The sequence below is a fragment of the Geospiza fortis genome, unplaced genomic scaffold (assembly GCF_000277835.1).
Source record: "Geospiza fortis unplaced genomic scaffold, GeoFor_1.0 scaffold54, whole genome shotgun sequence".
Classification (NCBI taxonomy): Eukaryota; Metazoa; Chordata; class Aves; order Passeriformes; family Thraupidae; genus Geospiza; species Geospiza fortis.
The window spans coordinates 9,941,586-9,954,169 of record NW_005054301.1 but is presented as its reverse complement, the minus strand read 5'-3'; the positions used below and the strand labels follow the sequence as shown (position 1 = coordinate 9,954,169).

General features: G+C 38.4%; 1 protein-coding gene across 1 annotated transcript in view; it reads right to left on the bottom strand.

Annotated features, from left to right (window-relative positions):
* DTD2 (D-aminoacyl-tRNA deacylase 2) overlaps positions 1-278 on the bottom strand; it is an 8,384-nt gene extending 8,106 nt beyond the window's left edge. The window contains exon 1 of the mRNA XM_005417623.2: positions 165-278. Within this exon, the coding sequence (XP_005417680.1) occupies positions 165-278 (114 nt within the window). The remainder of the gene's footprint in view (positions 1-164) is intronic.
* Positions 279-12,584: the final 12,306 nt, after the last annotated feature.

Sequence of the window (12,584 nt, the reverse complement as noted above, 5' to 3'; positions counted from 1 at the left end):
CACCGGCACCGGCACCGGCTGGGGCCTGCGGGTCACGGGCGGCGGGGAGCGTGAGCAAGACCTTGTGTGGACGGATAAACGGGGCTTATGATCCGCCCTCCCTGTGGAGGCGGCTGAATACAAGCTTTGGAACAGAATTAAACAATTCCTACAGCTCTACTTACCGATGTCCCAATAGCTAGCAGGAATCGGGCTTTGGTTTCTTGTTTTGAAGAGAAATGAATGATCTCCTTGTCTTCTGCTGGGGGAATGTTACATGCTTGTGATAAGAGCGGCATGCTGTATAGTTTATGCATGGAAAAGAAAATCTGAATAGTGTTTGTTATTTCTTCTGTTCATTACTTGTTTATGTTTCACTGTTTCACTTGGCTGAGATCAGTATATCAAGTTGGCATACTTCTCTTCAATGATACTGCATTGGAGCAGAGGGAACAGAAGATGCAGTTAAAAGGGATCTGAATATCTAGTGATCCAAATCATCTGGGAAAAAGAAGTGCATAGTTTTGAAATGAGCTCCCACTGCTAACGGGAAAGGTTAAAATATTGCAAGTGGTTCTTTTATTATCTTCCAGGTTTTTAGCTACGTACCCTGATACTCCTTGAACAGCTCCAAAACTGGAGGAGTTGTGTCTTTCTCCCATACATGAATTCTGTCAGAGACAAGTTTTGAGCAATACCACCTTCATTAACAGGATAGAATGATAGAATTCAGTATCTCTCTCCAAATTCATTTTATTACTGGAGGTTTCATTTTTACAACTGTGTTTAAAAATATTTTATTTTTTAAATAAAAGAAAAGTTAATGTATAGCAGTGTGAGTAAGAAGCTGAATTTTAGTACCTGGAATCTATCATAGAGTGAGATTACCAAAAAGCTCTATTGAACAGCAAGGGCCAATAGACACTAATGAATAATCAGTGTTACACATAGGGATATATTCGACTTCTGTCTGTCATTTTAAAAGGAGATTCTTGATGTGTGTTCAATTAGGTTGTCCTTCCAAAAGCAAACCTTCCTGGAAGAATGGGAAATTGCACTAGGTAGTGTATGAGTAACTCATTTTTTGTTCGCTGTGCGATGCTTTTATTCAAACTCGGCTAATTTTATTTAAAGTACCTTCTGTTCGTTTACTTGAAAACTGTATCCCCAGACTCATTAAGAAGAGTTTAATGAGGTAGAGATCCAGTTAAAATGAGAGGGTTTTCCAAATATATTTGCAATATAAATTGATTGTTAAGGAAAATGGATTTTGCTTCAGTCTGAGCAAATTATAATAAGCAGATTATAAAGGGCTATTAGTATATAAGGATATTGATTGTTATTTGGTGCTGTGCCATTATTTACACCAGGGTATGATGGAGAACATTTATTCATGTGCAAGTTTCAATACAAATGCCTGTGAAACATTGCATAGAAGAAAAGAGCATGACATCATTGTTTATGTATGGATTCTTGGTGGAATTATGTTGTATTTTCCTTGGGAAGCCAAGTAATTCTGTTGCACCTTGAATTTCTTGAATCTTACTGGCTTATTGTTAGATTAAGAGCCTCTCTTTTTAGGCCAACGAATGATAGTAAATTTGTTGGATAAATTTTAGGCATGGATTTGGATTTGACTGTGGGTTTTATATCAAAAAAAAACACATCCTGACACCTAAAGCATCTATCCATGCATAAAATATATTGGTATTTTTATCGGGTACTATGTAAAGACATTTTTTCTGCATGTTTTGGATTTGACAGTTGTCCCAGAATATTTCCTTTATCTTCTCTGCTTGTTGTCACTAGATCTGAAAGTACATATTTTGAGAATGGCACCCAGAAGACATTTCTGGTTATTTTCAGATCATTTCTCTTTCAGAGGGGCAGATGGCAAATTGCAGCGGAGGCGTGTTTTTTCCATACCCTTTGTGGGAGTGGTTAAGTTCAGGAAGTGTTTGGACAACACTGTCAGGCACATGGTGTGATTCTTGTGTCCTGTGCAGGGCCAGGAGTTAGACTTGAAGATCCTGATGGCTCCCTTCCAACTCAGCATATACTGTGATTCTATGCATATTTGGAACAAATCCTCTTGTCAAGAAGTGGGTGGATGCTGGAAGGAAACTCCACCTATGTGGGGACTCAGCTTTCTCCTTGTCTTTCAGTACCAAAATGATCTCAAGTGGTTGAATTCTTCCCTGGGGATGGTTGTGGGGGTTTTTTGTTTGTTTGTGTTTGTTTGATTTTTGTGGTTTTTGTTTGTTTTGGGGGTTTTTTTTTGGGTTTTTTTGGGGGGTTTTGTTGTTACTATTAAGTTTGTTGTTGCATACCATTTGGTGGTGGCAGGAGTTGACTGCACCTTTGAGGGGACAAGATGTATCTGGGATGTTTTCTCTTTGTCTGTGGTGTCTGAAACATGATCAGTGGTCTTTCATGGAGCTATCACATCGACAGAGTTGCCCCTATCTGTTTTGAAGAGAAACTATACAAAGCTGCAGCAATGCTTATATAGCAAAGATACAAAGTAGGTTGCTGGCAAGGGTTATATCTTGGTAGAACTACCTCCTTTGGGACAGATGGAGCTGAATGGCTCCAGAGTGTCAAGGGAAGAATTAGATAACATTTCATTTTCTCCATTGCCAAATTTGGAACTCTTTCCTTGCACAACAAACTAAAAAATTTCAATCACTTAGAATCATTTAGTAAAGAATCCTGGGTGGGAGCCACTACTGGTGTGAAGGGTGAGACAGAATGTGCCAGCTGTTAAAAGACTAATCATCAGAGAATGGCCTGGAAAGTAGAATTTGCAACAATGAATTGCAAATTTCCATCACAAGGTAAAGATATTTCCACAAAATAATTTGTAAAATGGGATTCATGTTGAAATAAAGTACAATTTTAATTTGGCTATGTTGAAACAATAGGTCAATCATCAAGGAAATAAAAAAGATATTCTGCGTCTTTAGTCAAGGTGTTTAAAGTGCCACAGAACAGAATGTTAGTGTGATTTGTTTCTAAGTGATATTTATGATCATACATTTTGAACTAAGTCCTTCACTTTCTGTTTGAGGGTGACCTCCTTTTCTTCTCTTTTTCTCCAAATTTGCTTATTTTGTTTCTCTTTTTGAGCTACTTGCCTTATCAAAAATAGCACAAATAGGTTCTCTGGCTCCTATATTTGGTGATAATTTTTTGTAGCCTATTTCTCAGTCTAGTTCAAGACCCAATTAAGCCTACTGCAGCCTTGGAAATGTTAGCTGAAATGCTGATTAGCTGGAAGAGACAAGGTGCTGCTCAACAGCAGTGTGGGTGCACAGAGGATTAGCTGGTGGTGTCACAATAATTTTACTTCTAGGACATGTTATGATGACTGTATTTAGTACTGACTTATTCAAAGTACTGTCCAGAGGTCAGGAGCATGTCTGCCTCCCATCATCCTCCTTCCTCCAGAGGTATTTAAATAAGAAAAGCAAAGAGGGCCTGAAGAATTTCCCTAGTACAAGTCAGACAGCAGAAATGAGCAGTCCTGTCAAAGACCACAAATACAGCACAATCCCTATGCAGAGCTACCAGAAACAGCTCTCCCAGAGAAGAGATAGAGTGAAGACTATCATCCACTTTGCCTTCCAAACTGTCCCCCAGGTCTGTTCAGCATTTGAAAGAACCATTGCAGACTTCTGGGGGAAGTTGGTAAAGGAAGATGGTGCTGTAGTTTTTATCTTTGTGCTTTGTACCATACCTCTGAGGAAGGTCATGGCTTCTTCAACTCCAGTTCCGTAGCATCAGAATTGGTCCTCTTTAACTCTTCCAGCAGAGCCAATTTAGTGTCCCCACAAATGTCAGAATTGTTTGCAGTGAAGGCTAGTATTCCTGTTGTGGAAGTACAGTTCTGTGATTTGAGCAGTTGATTTTATCTGCTAGTTGTGTTTAAAGAAAGCAACAAAAATTTAATACACAATTAAAAATAAATTAGTGTTTTGTTTAGTCCTCTATACAATTACAAAACAGACACTGAAATGTGTTATAGCAATCAAAAGTTAATTAAACTTCTGAAAAAAATAACAGATTCAATGTGAAAGCTGTGTCAGATACAATTACTGGTTTTTATTGTGACAAGCAGAAATTTGCATCTATTAGGGGGAAAATGTAGCCAGATAAAAGACACACAATCTGCTTGCTTACTGTGATTGCCTAAAGCAAGTAAGAACAGTGTTAGTCAGTTTCTTTCTCATTGGGCCTGTGACATTTAGCTACTCTGTTTTTTCCTGCTTGGGTGTCTCCTGAACAAAATCTTTATCTGTATGATTGACAGGCATTAATGTTAAAAGGACTTCTGTATGGTGCTCCAGTGGAATCAACAGAGCAGTGGGGGTGCCCTACCTGCAGTACATGCCATGGGATCTCACTGTAACATGGTGGTGTTACAGTTTGCTTAGAAACAATATGTTTATTCTTTATTTTCATGGAATTGAGCTGATCCCATATGCCCATATGCTCTTTCTTGTGCAGAGCCAACTTTGAGTTTCAACACCTCACTCTTAATTCTGGAATTCAGAGGGAGGCTGAACAAAGTCATGAAGCTGACTCCATGAGGAGTCCCCTCAAAGGTCATCAGTTTTCTGCCTTACCATTAGCAATGGCATTGACATTCCTAACGGTTGATCCCTGCAGGTGTATCCAAATGTACAAATGATCTCTTGAGTTTGGGAACTGGGTTCTACACAGCAGGAGCACATGAAAACAACTTGGGTGTAGGACAGTACTGACTCAATGGTGAGGGAAGCAGCACCCAGCACTGAGCTAGAAAAGGGTAACCTTATGGTCAGAGGGCCTGGAGCAAACAGGGTGGGAATAATAGAGCTCAGTGACAGTCAACAGCTGTACAAGCTGTTTGCCATCCCTGAGCAAGCTCAGTAGGGTCACCCAGGCCACCCCTGACCACGAGTTCAGGGTCTGGCACTGCTCTGGCAGGTGGGGGTCTGGTTTGCTTCAAGACCCTGAGCTAACCCATGCCTGGCTGATGTAGATGGTGTTGCAAGCTGGGTTCCTCCTGATGGAGGAGATATTAAGAACAGGCACAATAGAGCACACCTCCTACATTCTTAGTTTTCCTACCATCAGGGTTGGTCTGCTGCATCATACTCCTCTACCCTTCCCATGTAAAGGAATTAAAGTCTGTTCTACCCATGTGTTTCTGCATCACTGCTCTCTTCACCTTATAAACACTTTTGCAATAGCAATTAGTACTACAGAATGGGGTTGTGTTATTTAATCCCATTTTTTTCATCTTCAGTGAGAAATTTTGATGATAATATGAGGATGTTGCTATAGACAAAGATGCCTCAATATCTTCTAGGATCTGAAAGCTGAGCTTCCATGTTTTCAGCAGATGCCATGTGTCACATCAGAGTATTGACGTAAAGCCTCACGTTATTAAAAATGGACATGAAATGAGATGTGGCTTTTTCTGTTCCTTTCACAAACACTATGAGAGTCATTTATTATTCTCTCTGTACCTGGAGGACTCCTTGCCTCCAGTTACTGTTGAGTATGCAGGCATAATAAGGCTGCATGTCAATTTTTTTTCATTTATATGGATGACTTTCAAAGTAAAACTCACCACAGCTTCAGGCCAAAAGCTTTCTCCTTGAGTCACAGCTCCTATAATTTTTTCCCCTCAGGCATACTGATCCATAGCTAGTCAGGGAAGCATGCACACAAATGATAGGTCATTAGGAAATTCTCTGAATGGCAAACCTCTGAAGTCAGCCCAAGTGCTATTTGCCATACATCATGATAAAATTTGTGAGTTTGAGGAGGCACTAATTATATGCTTGGTCTGCCATTTATGAGTTGTTGGAGCTGTTGTTTCCAGAACACAGCAACCTCTTTCACAGCATATTTCAGCAAGGTTGCCAGAGCATAGTGAGCCAAGCAGGGATTGACAGATTTTGGAATTTTATTCCCTTCAATGAAAAATATTGCATTGCAAAACAAATTGATACCTCACTTTGCCATAGTGCAACATCATATACTGATACAATGATGTTGATCTATGGGCTTTTCTTAAAATTATATTTTGGGAACTCATTTCCCTTAGAACAAATGGCAACTGTAAGACTTCCATTTACCATCAGCCTTTGGTTTCTGATGGTTTGTTTCAGTAATACAATAGTTAAACGAAAATCCCTTCATTTTATATATATATATTATATATATTCACACACATACCTTTCATTATTTTAACCCACATGCATAAAATGTGATCTTGGGAGGAAAAAGCAAATGCTTAATACAGTGAGCTAAATAATAAAAGATTGTAAATTCTAATGAATATTCATGGAGTCAAATAAGATAATAAACATGTCAAGAAATGATGTGGCTTCCTGCTATGACTTCCAGTGTAGATTAACATGTTTCAAAGAGTAGTGTCAAAAAATGTTTTTTAATTTTTAATTTTCACACTTTCTCAAAGCACCAATTTTTTTAATGCATGTTTCTGAATTCATTTAGGATGATACTACTAATGTATTAGTAGATAGCTCAGAAGCATTGCAATGATAGGATTTTTCACATATTCTTTGATTGGTTTATGATTTTTTTTTTAAGCTGCCAAAGAGTCACGGTTTCTTTCTTTTACAAAAGATGCTAAATTGCTGCTACAGAATGGAAGTGAAACACTTTAGCTTCAATATTTGAAGTTATAAAAAAATAGAAAAATACTTTTTGGTATAACATTTTCTTACAGAGCTTTTTATTTCACAGATAATTCTTGGAACTGCTGGAGGCTTACATTTTTATGATTAACAGAATAAAACAATTACTCTGTAACTTAGGATATTTTAATATCAATTACAGATGTTTAATCTTTCCTTGGATACTCTGTTGCCCATAGGACAAAAAATAATCATGTCTTCATAGTAACAGTTCCAGTGAGGACCACATCCAGATTAAAAAAAATCCTTCATTTTTGTGCCCACAGATAAATTCCAGCACAAATATGACAAATTTTAGGTACTGTTACAGAAAACACAGATCTAAATAATGCACTCTGGAGCTTGGAGAATGATTCAGCTCAGTTTCAGGTGAACCTCTAGTCTACAACTGTACTAAGAATCAACAGCAGGAAATACTCTTGGCCACTGCAACTCACCTTTACTCCCTGACATAGTTTTGGCCCAGGCTGGCTCACTGAGAAAAATCTTCTGTTCCTAGTTCAGCAGTTAAGAACCAGTTAAGAACCTCTGGCTCAGTGTAAAATCTTGAAGAGTTAGTTACATTCACGGCTGAGGACGAACCAGAGGATTGTGTTCCAAGAATCAGTGCTCTGGCTTCGCAGGATAGAGCGCCCTGCAGTTCCACATGACAATGCTTCATACAGGGGGCACTGACAACGAAGAGTGTTCTTGGGTCACACTTATTTTCAGCTGAGATTGGTCCTGGCACATGAACCTCTGGAGCAGGCTGCTATAATTGTGTAGGGTTGTCAGAATTGTGTAAGTGGTCCATACACATCCCAAGTTTATTGGTGCCTTCTGAAATTGCACTGCTACTGCAGGGATTTATGAGAAAAGTATTGAATGGCTATGGAGCAAAACTGAACTGGTTTAGAACATTAACCAGATTTTAAAAATAATTACACAAAACCTAGAAAAAATGGATATGTTTAAATCAGCATCATTGATCAAATAAGATTGATTTGCTACATAACACTTGTTTAGGCTCAGGGTTCTGATGTTAATAAAAATGTTTCCTGTAAAACAAGCTTGTTACTGAGAAAAATGAATGAAGAGCAGAATTAAAGTAATTTCAGAAACTGAAACTGTGAATGTCATTTTGACACAGATCTGTAGTGTCAAATGGCTTACTGAAGCTTTTAGAAAAGTCACCATCTTTTTTTATTCTGTATTTGTACACTGTCTAAAGCAACAGGACTCCTTCTACCCCTGAGACTTATAATAGCAATTTATCTCCATTACTAAAATAAAATATATGAAAGAAGAAAAGAGACAAAATGCCAGTCTTCCTTCCATGTTGGTAAAATATATAGGAATAGTTTCTAAATATCTTCAGATGTGGAAATACTGTTAATTTGTGTTAATTCCATTCATGCAGGGATCATCTATATATATAAGGTACCTAAGAAAAATGATGTGGCTTTGTTACAGAAGGGCATATTCCTTTAATTTTCTGCACCATTTCCTAAAGGTTGGAAAAATTGCTGTAATATAAGCTGTATCTTCATTGTGATGTGACTGTTACTATAGAAAGCAATGTTAACCTAAAGAACTTGATGCCTGACTTCAGAAGAGTCTAGTAACAATTTAAATAAGGTTTTCATCTCTTCTTGACTGTGAAAGACTGCATTGTTTAAAATTCCACAGGAAAGCAATATATAAACCAAATCAGTATCAATTCTTCGATGTAGGGGGATAGAATATAAGTAAATAAAGGTAGTATAGAAAGTAAACTTTCCCCCTAAGGAGTTGCAGCTGGGTTAAATATAAAATATTAGGGGCAGGCCTGATTTTAACAGGCCACACCTGTAGCCAATAAGAAGCGTGTTATAAAAGAGTGGATTGGTTGGTTGAGGGGAACTGGAGTCAGTTGGTTACTGTGAGGACAAGGAAGAGTCAGTGCCTAGAGGAGCTGCCTACAAGAAACATCAAGGAGGTACAAAACTCTGGCAATATGGAGCCCTTGCAATGTAATGACAATAGAACTCTTGCACTATAATGACAACACTTCAAGACCTTCTTCCTTTAGTGAAACTGAATGAAAGCAAACAATTTCTTTTCAGTTTTAGATTTGGCGAAGCTTTTCTATAGGATGAAGCTATTTATGTGGTCTTGCATTTATTGGCAATACTATTACACGTGATAGAGAAAAATTATTAATTTTTTACTGTTTCTTGAGTGTTTTCTTTGTGCTTGTTAAAGGTGTTGCATTTTCAAGTACTGCCGTACATAATAAACAGGAATTTCTTCTTAAACTAGGTCATCTTTTATATGACAACTCAGGTTAATGTGCCTTGTTTTGAATGGGTATTTGAAATCAAAATCTGTTAAAATCCCTTGAGCCAAATTTACTTTGCAACAAGTGGGCATAACTGCCTCCATGCAGTGACATCAGTGGTGTTGACCTTGGTCTAAGCCTAACAGGAAAAAGACTTTAGAAGAAAAATTCCAGTGAATGACAGAGGGGTAAGATTACGACAGAGGACTCTCCTCATATATGCCTGCAGTTGTTTTCTCCTCTAATGCCTGAAATTCCCTATTTACACTTTTTGAGATATGCCTTATTGATGTATCTGGAGCCTGTTACCCCCAGGTATGCCACCATGCCCCAGTGTTTCAGCATTAAGTAAAGCAATATGGAAGTTGGTTTAACTTCCATGGGGAGCAAAGCAAAGGTAAAACAGAGAACTCACACCAGTAGGCATTTTGGCTTTGGATTATTCTGCAGCCTGATACAGTTTGTTAGCCCCACAGGAGAATGCTGTTTTGGCAAGAGCATGCTCTCAGAGCTGCCAAAGGGAGGAGGTGGCAGCTATCCTGAGACACTGTGAGGCAATATTGGCTGAGCCAAGAGGTAATGCTAAGAGCCCAAGGCTCATTAACCAGGGCAGAGCCCTGAACCAAGTAATTACCACCATGTGACAAAAAGAGATAAAAAGCATAATTTTAAACTTATTTATCTTAAAGGTAATCAGGGCTGGCCAACAAGCCAGGGGGGAAAAAACCCCAGAATCTGAGACTCCCATGCCACACACACTCATCCTAATATGCAGTGGTGTACCTCTGTGGCCAAAGATTACAGGCCTGGTTATGAAGATAAAATGACCCCTTGGTTCTGAAGAATCTTTCTTTTGCCATTCTTTAATATATTTTCTAGTTCAAATTGTGTCTGAAATAAATAGCTTATGTGCGAATGAGTTTGCAGTTGCTGTTATTAATGTGGTACTATTTTTTTTTAAGTCACTTACATCCTGCTGCACAAAAACCAACCCAATAATCTACCAAGTCATTTTTCAAATGTTATTTCATTTTTAAGTTTTGGAGTTGTTTCAGCAAGAAATCTTCCCTAGCTATACCTGCATACCTGTAATTGATTTTGGATAGAGAAAGAATATATTTAAACACAAGAAAATCTAGTTTCACACAAAAATTGCTTCTATTTTTATCATGTTATTGTTCAGGTTGAATAGCAATTTTGAGTCTGTGAAACATTTTCCTATATTTACTTAGAGAAAACATTATCAATTTGCATTAAAATTAAATATTGTGTCTCTGATTTTGTTACACTTTTGAAAAGTCTGAAGTGGAATTTTCTGAAAGATGCTGAGATTACCTGTAGTTTCCATCAAGACTCATGTCTGACAGTAAAAATTTTGTTAATTTTTGGTTGCATTTTCCTAGACTCGTATTTTACCACTGTATATTGTGTTGTGCAATAATATACCAGTTAAACAACATAGAAAAATATTTTCAAATGTTAAAATTTAAATGGGAATCCAAGAGCAGTTGTGAGAAGTGTACAATCCATAAAATTGTCTTCACAATTAGTAGAGACAGAAACACTACCCAATAAAACTGCAGTGTATTCCACTAGAATCAAGGCATTTTGAAAATGCCTGCTCTATTGCTGAGCAAATTGATTCCCTTTCTAACAGCCAAATACAACATTTCATCCTTGTATTCAATACAACCTACTGCCATGTTAGCTACCCTGCTATCAGGGCAGTTAACAAACTAGTGCTAGAATAAACTATTAAAACTAAAACTATTGAGGATTGTTCGCTCAATTTTAGCTTGTGCTAGATCAGCTTTGCAAAACCCCACAGAAATATTTGCGTATTTTTGTTGTCGGAGTTGGAGCTATTGTCAAAATGAAGAAGTGAATTGTACATTTTCTCCATGTTCTTTTCTCTGTGGAGACCTTGGAGTGACCCGTATCTCAGGTGTGTGCCTAGCTGTGATCCCGCAGTACTGACTCCATTGATGTGATGTGCACAGTATCTTGTGCTTTAACACTGCCTCCTATTGCTCCAGGCAGGAAAAACAATTATGCAAATTTCCTGCAATGCAAAAGGTAACATGATTTCCAGAGGCAGTGAAAAAAAAAGCCCCGGATTCTATATCACAGTTTCAAAACAAAGCGGCTTGTTAGTTTTCAGGATTCTTTTTCAGTTTGGTTTGACAGTAGGGTAAATTATTGGGAAAGGATTTGACCTCTTCAGGTGTCTGTGGACATGCAAAATACAGGTGTCTGTAGATAAGCAAACTATGCTCATGTGGGTACATCAAAAATGTAGGCTGAATGGGAATCACTTCAAGGATAGAAAAACCCCCCCTATTTTCAGCATTGTAATTTATGTGTTGTAGCTGAGCACTGGAACATGCCTTTGGACGTGGTGGAGTTTAGCAAAATGCTTGATTAGAACTTTTAATAATATAATTCAAAAAGAAACATTTAAAATGGTGACAATTCTGCTCACTGTGAAAGAGAGAAAATATTTATTATAATAACGCTTTAAACTGATGTAAAATCCTCTGATCCATTACATATTACGACTGACACCAACGAAAGACACTGTCTACACTGTATTTTATATTTGCAAACTAATGACCCAAAATTGCTTAGATCTGAATTGTTTCTATAATATCACTTAGCTGAATAAGTACTATTCATGGAATTTTAAGAGCAAATCATGTCAAGCCAATCTAATTTCCTTCCACAAGGTGGTTACAAGGCTTGCAGGTGGGAGAGAAGCAGGAGATGATGTGGTCTTAAAGCTTTAAGCAAATCTCACATGAAATAAGGAACAGAAATGGTTTTTGATGAACTTTTACTGAGTGAGAGTAAACTGAAGGGAAGATCAAAACTATCACCAGAACAATGATCAATGCCAGACAACAGGACAAGAGGCAATGGGCAGAAACTGATGCACAGGAAGTTCCACATGAATTTGAGGTAGAACAACTTTATTGTGCAGGTGACCTAGCACTGGAACAGATTTCTAAGAGAGGCTATGGAGTCTCCCTCACTGGAAATATTTAAGAACCATCTGGAGGCAATCTTGTGCCATGTGCTCTAGAATAACCCTATTTGAGCAAGGAGGTTGCCTCAGATGATCCACAGTGGTGGCCTTCCAACTTGACTAATTCTGTGCTTTAATATTATTAAAAAAAAAATCCAACCAAAAAATCCAAATCAAAATAAGCAAAAAAACCACCGAACAGGTGGCATCTGTCTCAGCTACAGGTCTCTTGGTTCTTTTATGTAATGGTCCAAAGGAGGAAATGGGATGTATTTATAGTATTTGTTGAGGGCACAAACCAAGAGGGGACCGAGCTCTTGCCCAACCATTTTGCGGGCCAAGATGAGAATTCAGAAGGCACCGACGAGCCGAAGGAGCACTGCAGGGAGCGCCAGAAGGAGCCTCTGAGGGGACAATTGCAGCATAAGGAGGAATTAGCCCGAGGCAGGTTGCGATGCGTGCGGTCACTCCGTGCCGATCCCGCGCCCCCGGTTTCCTTACACACAGCGGCAGGGATCTGCTTTCCGTGCTGCTGCTTCTCAGTGCCGCTGCTCGGCGGGAGGGC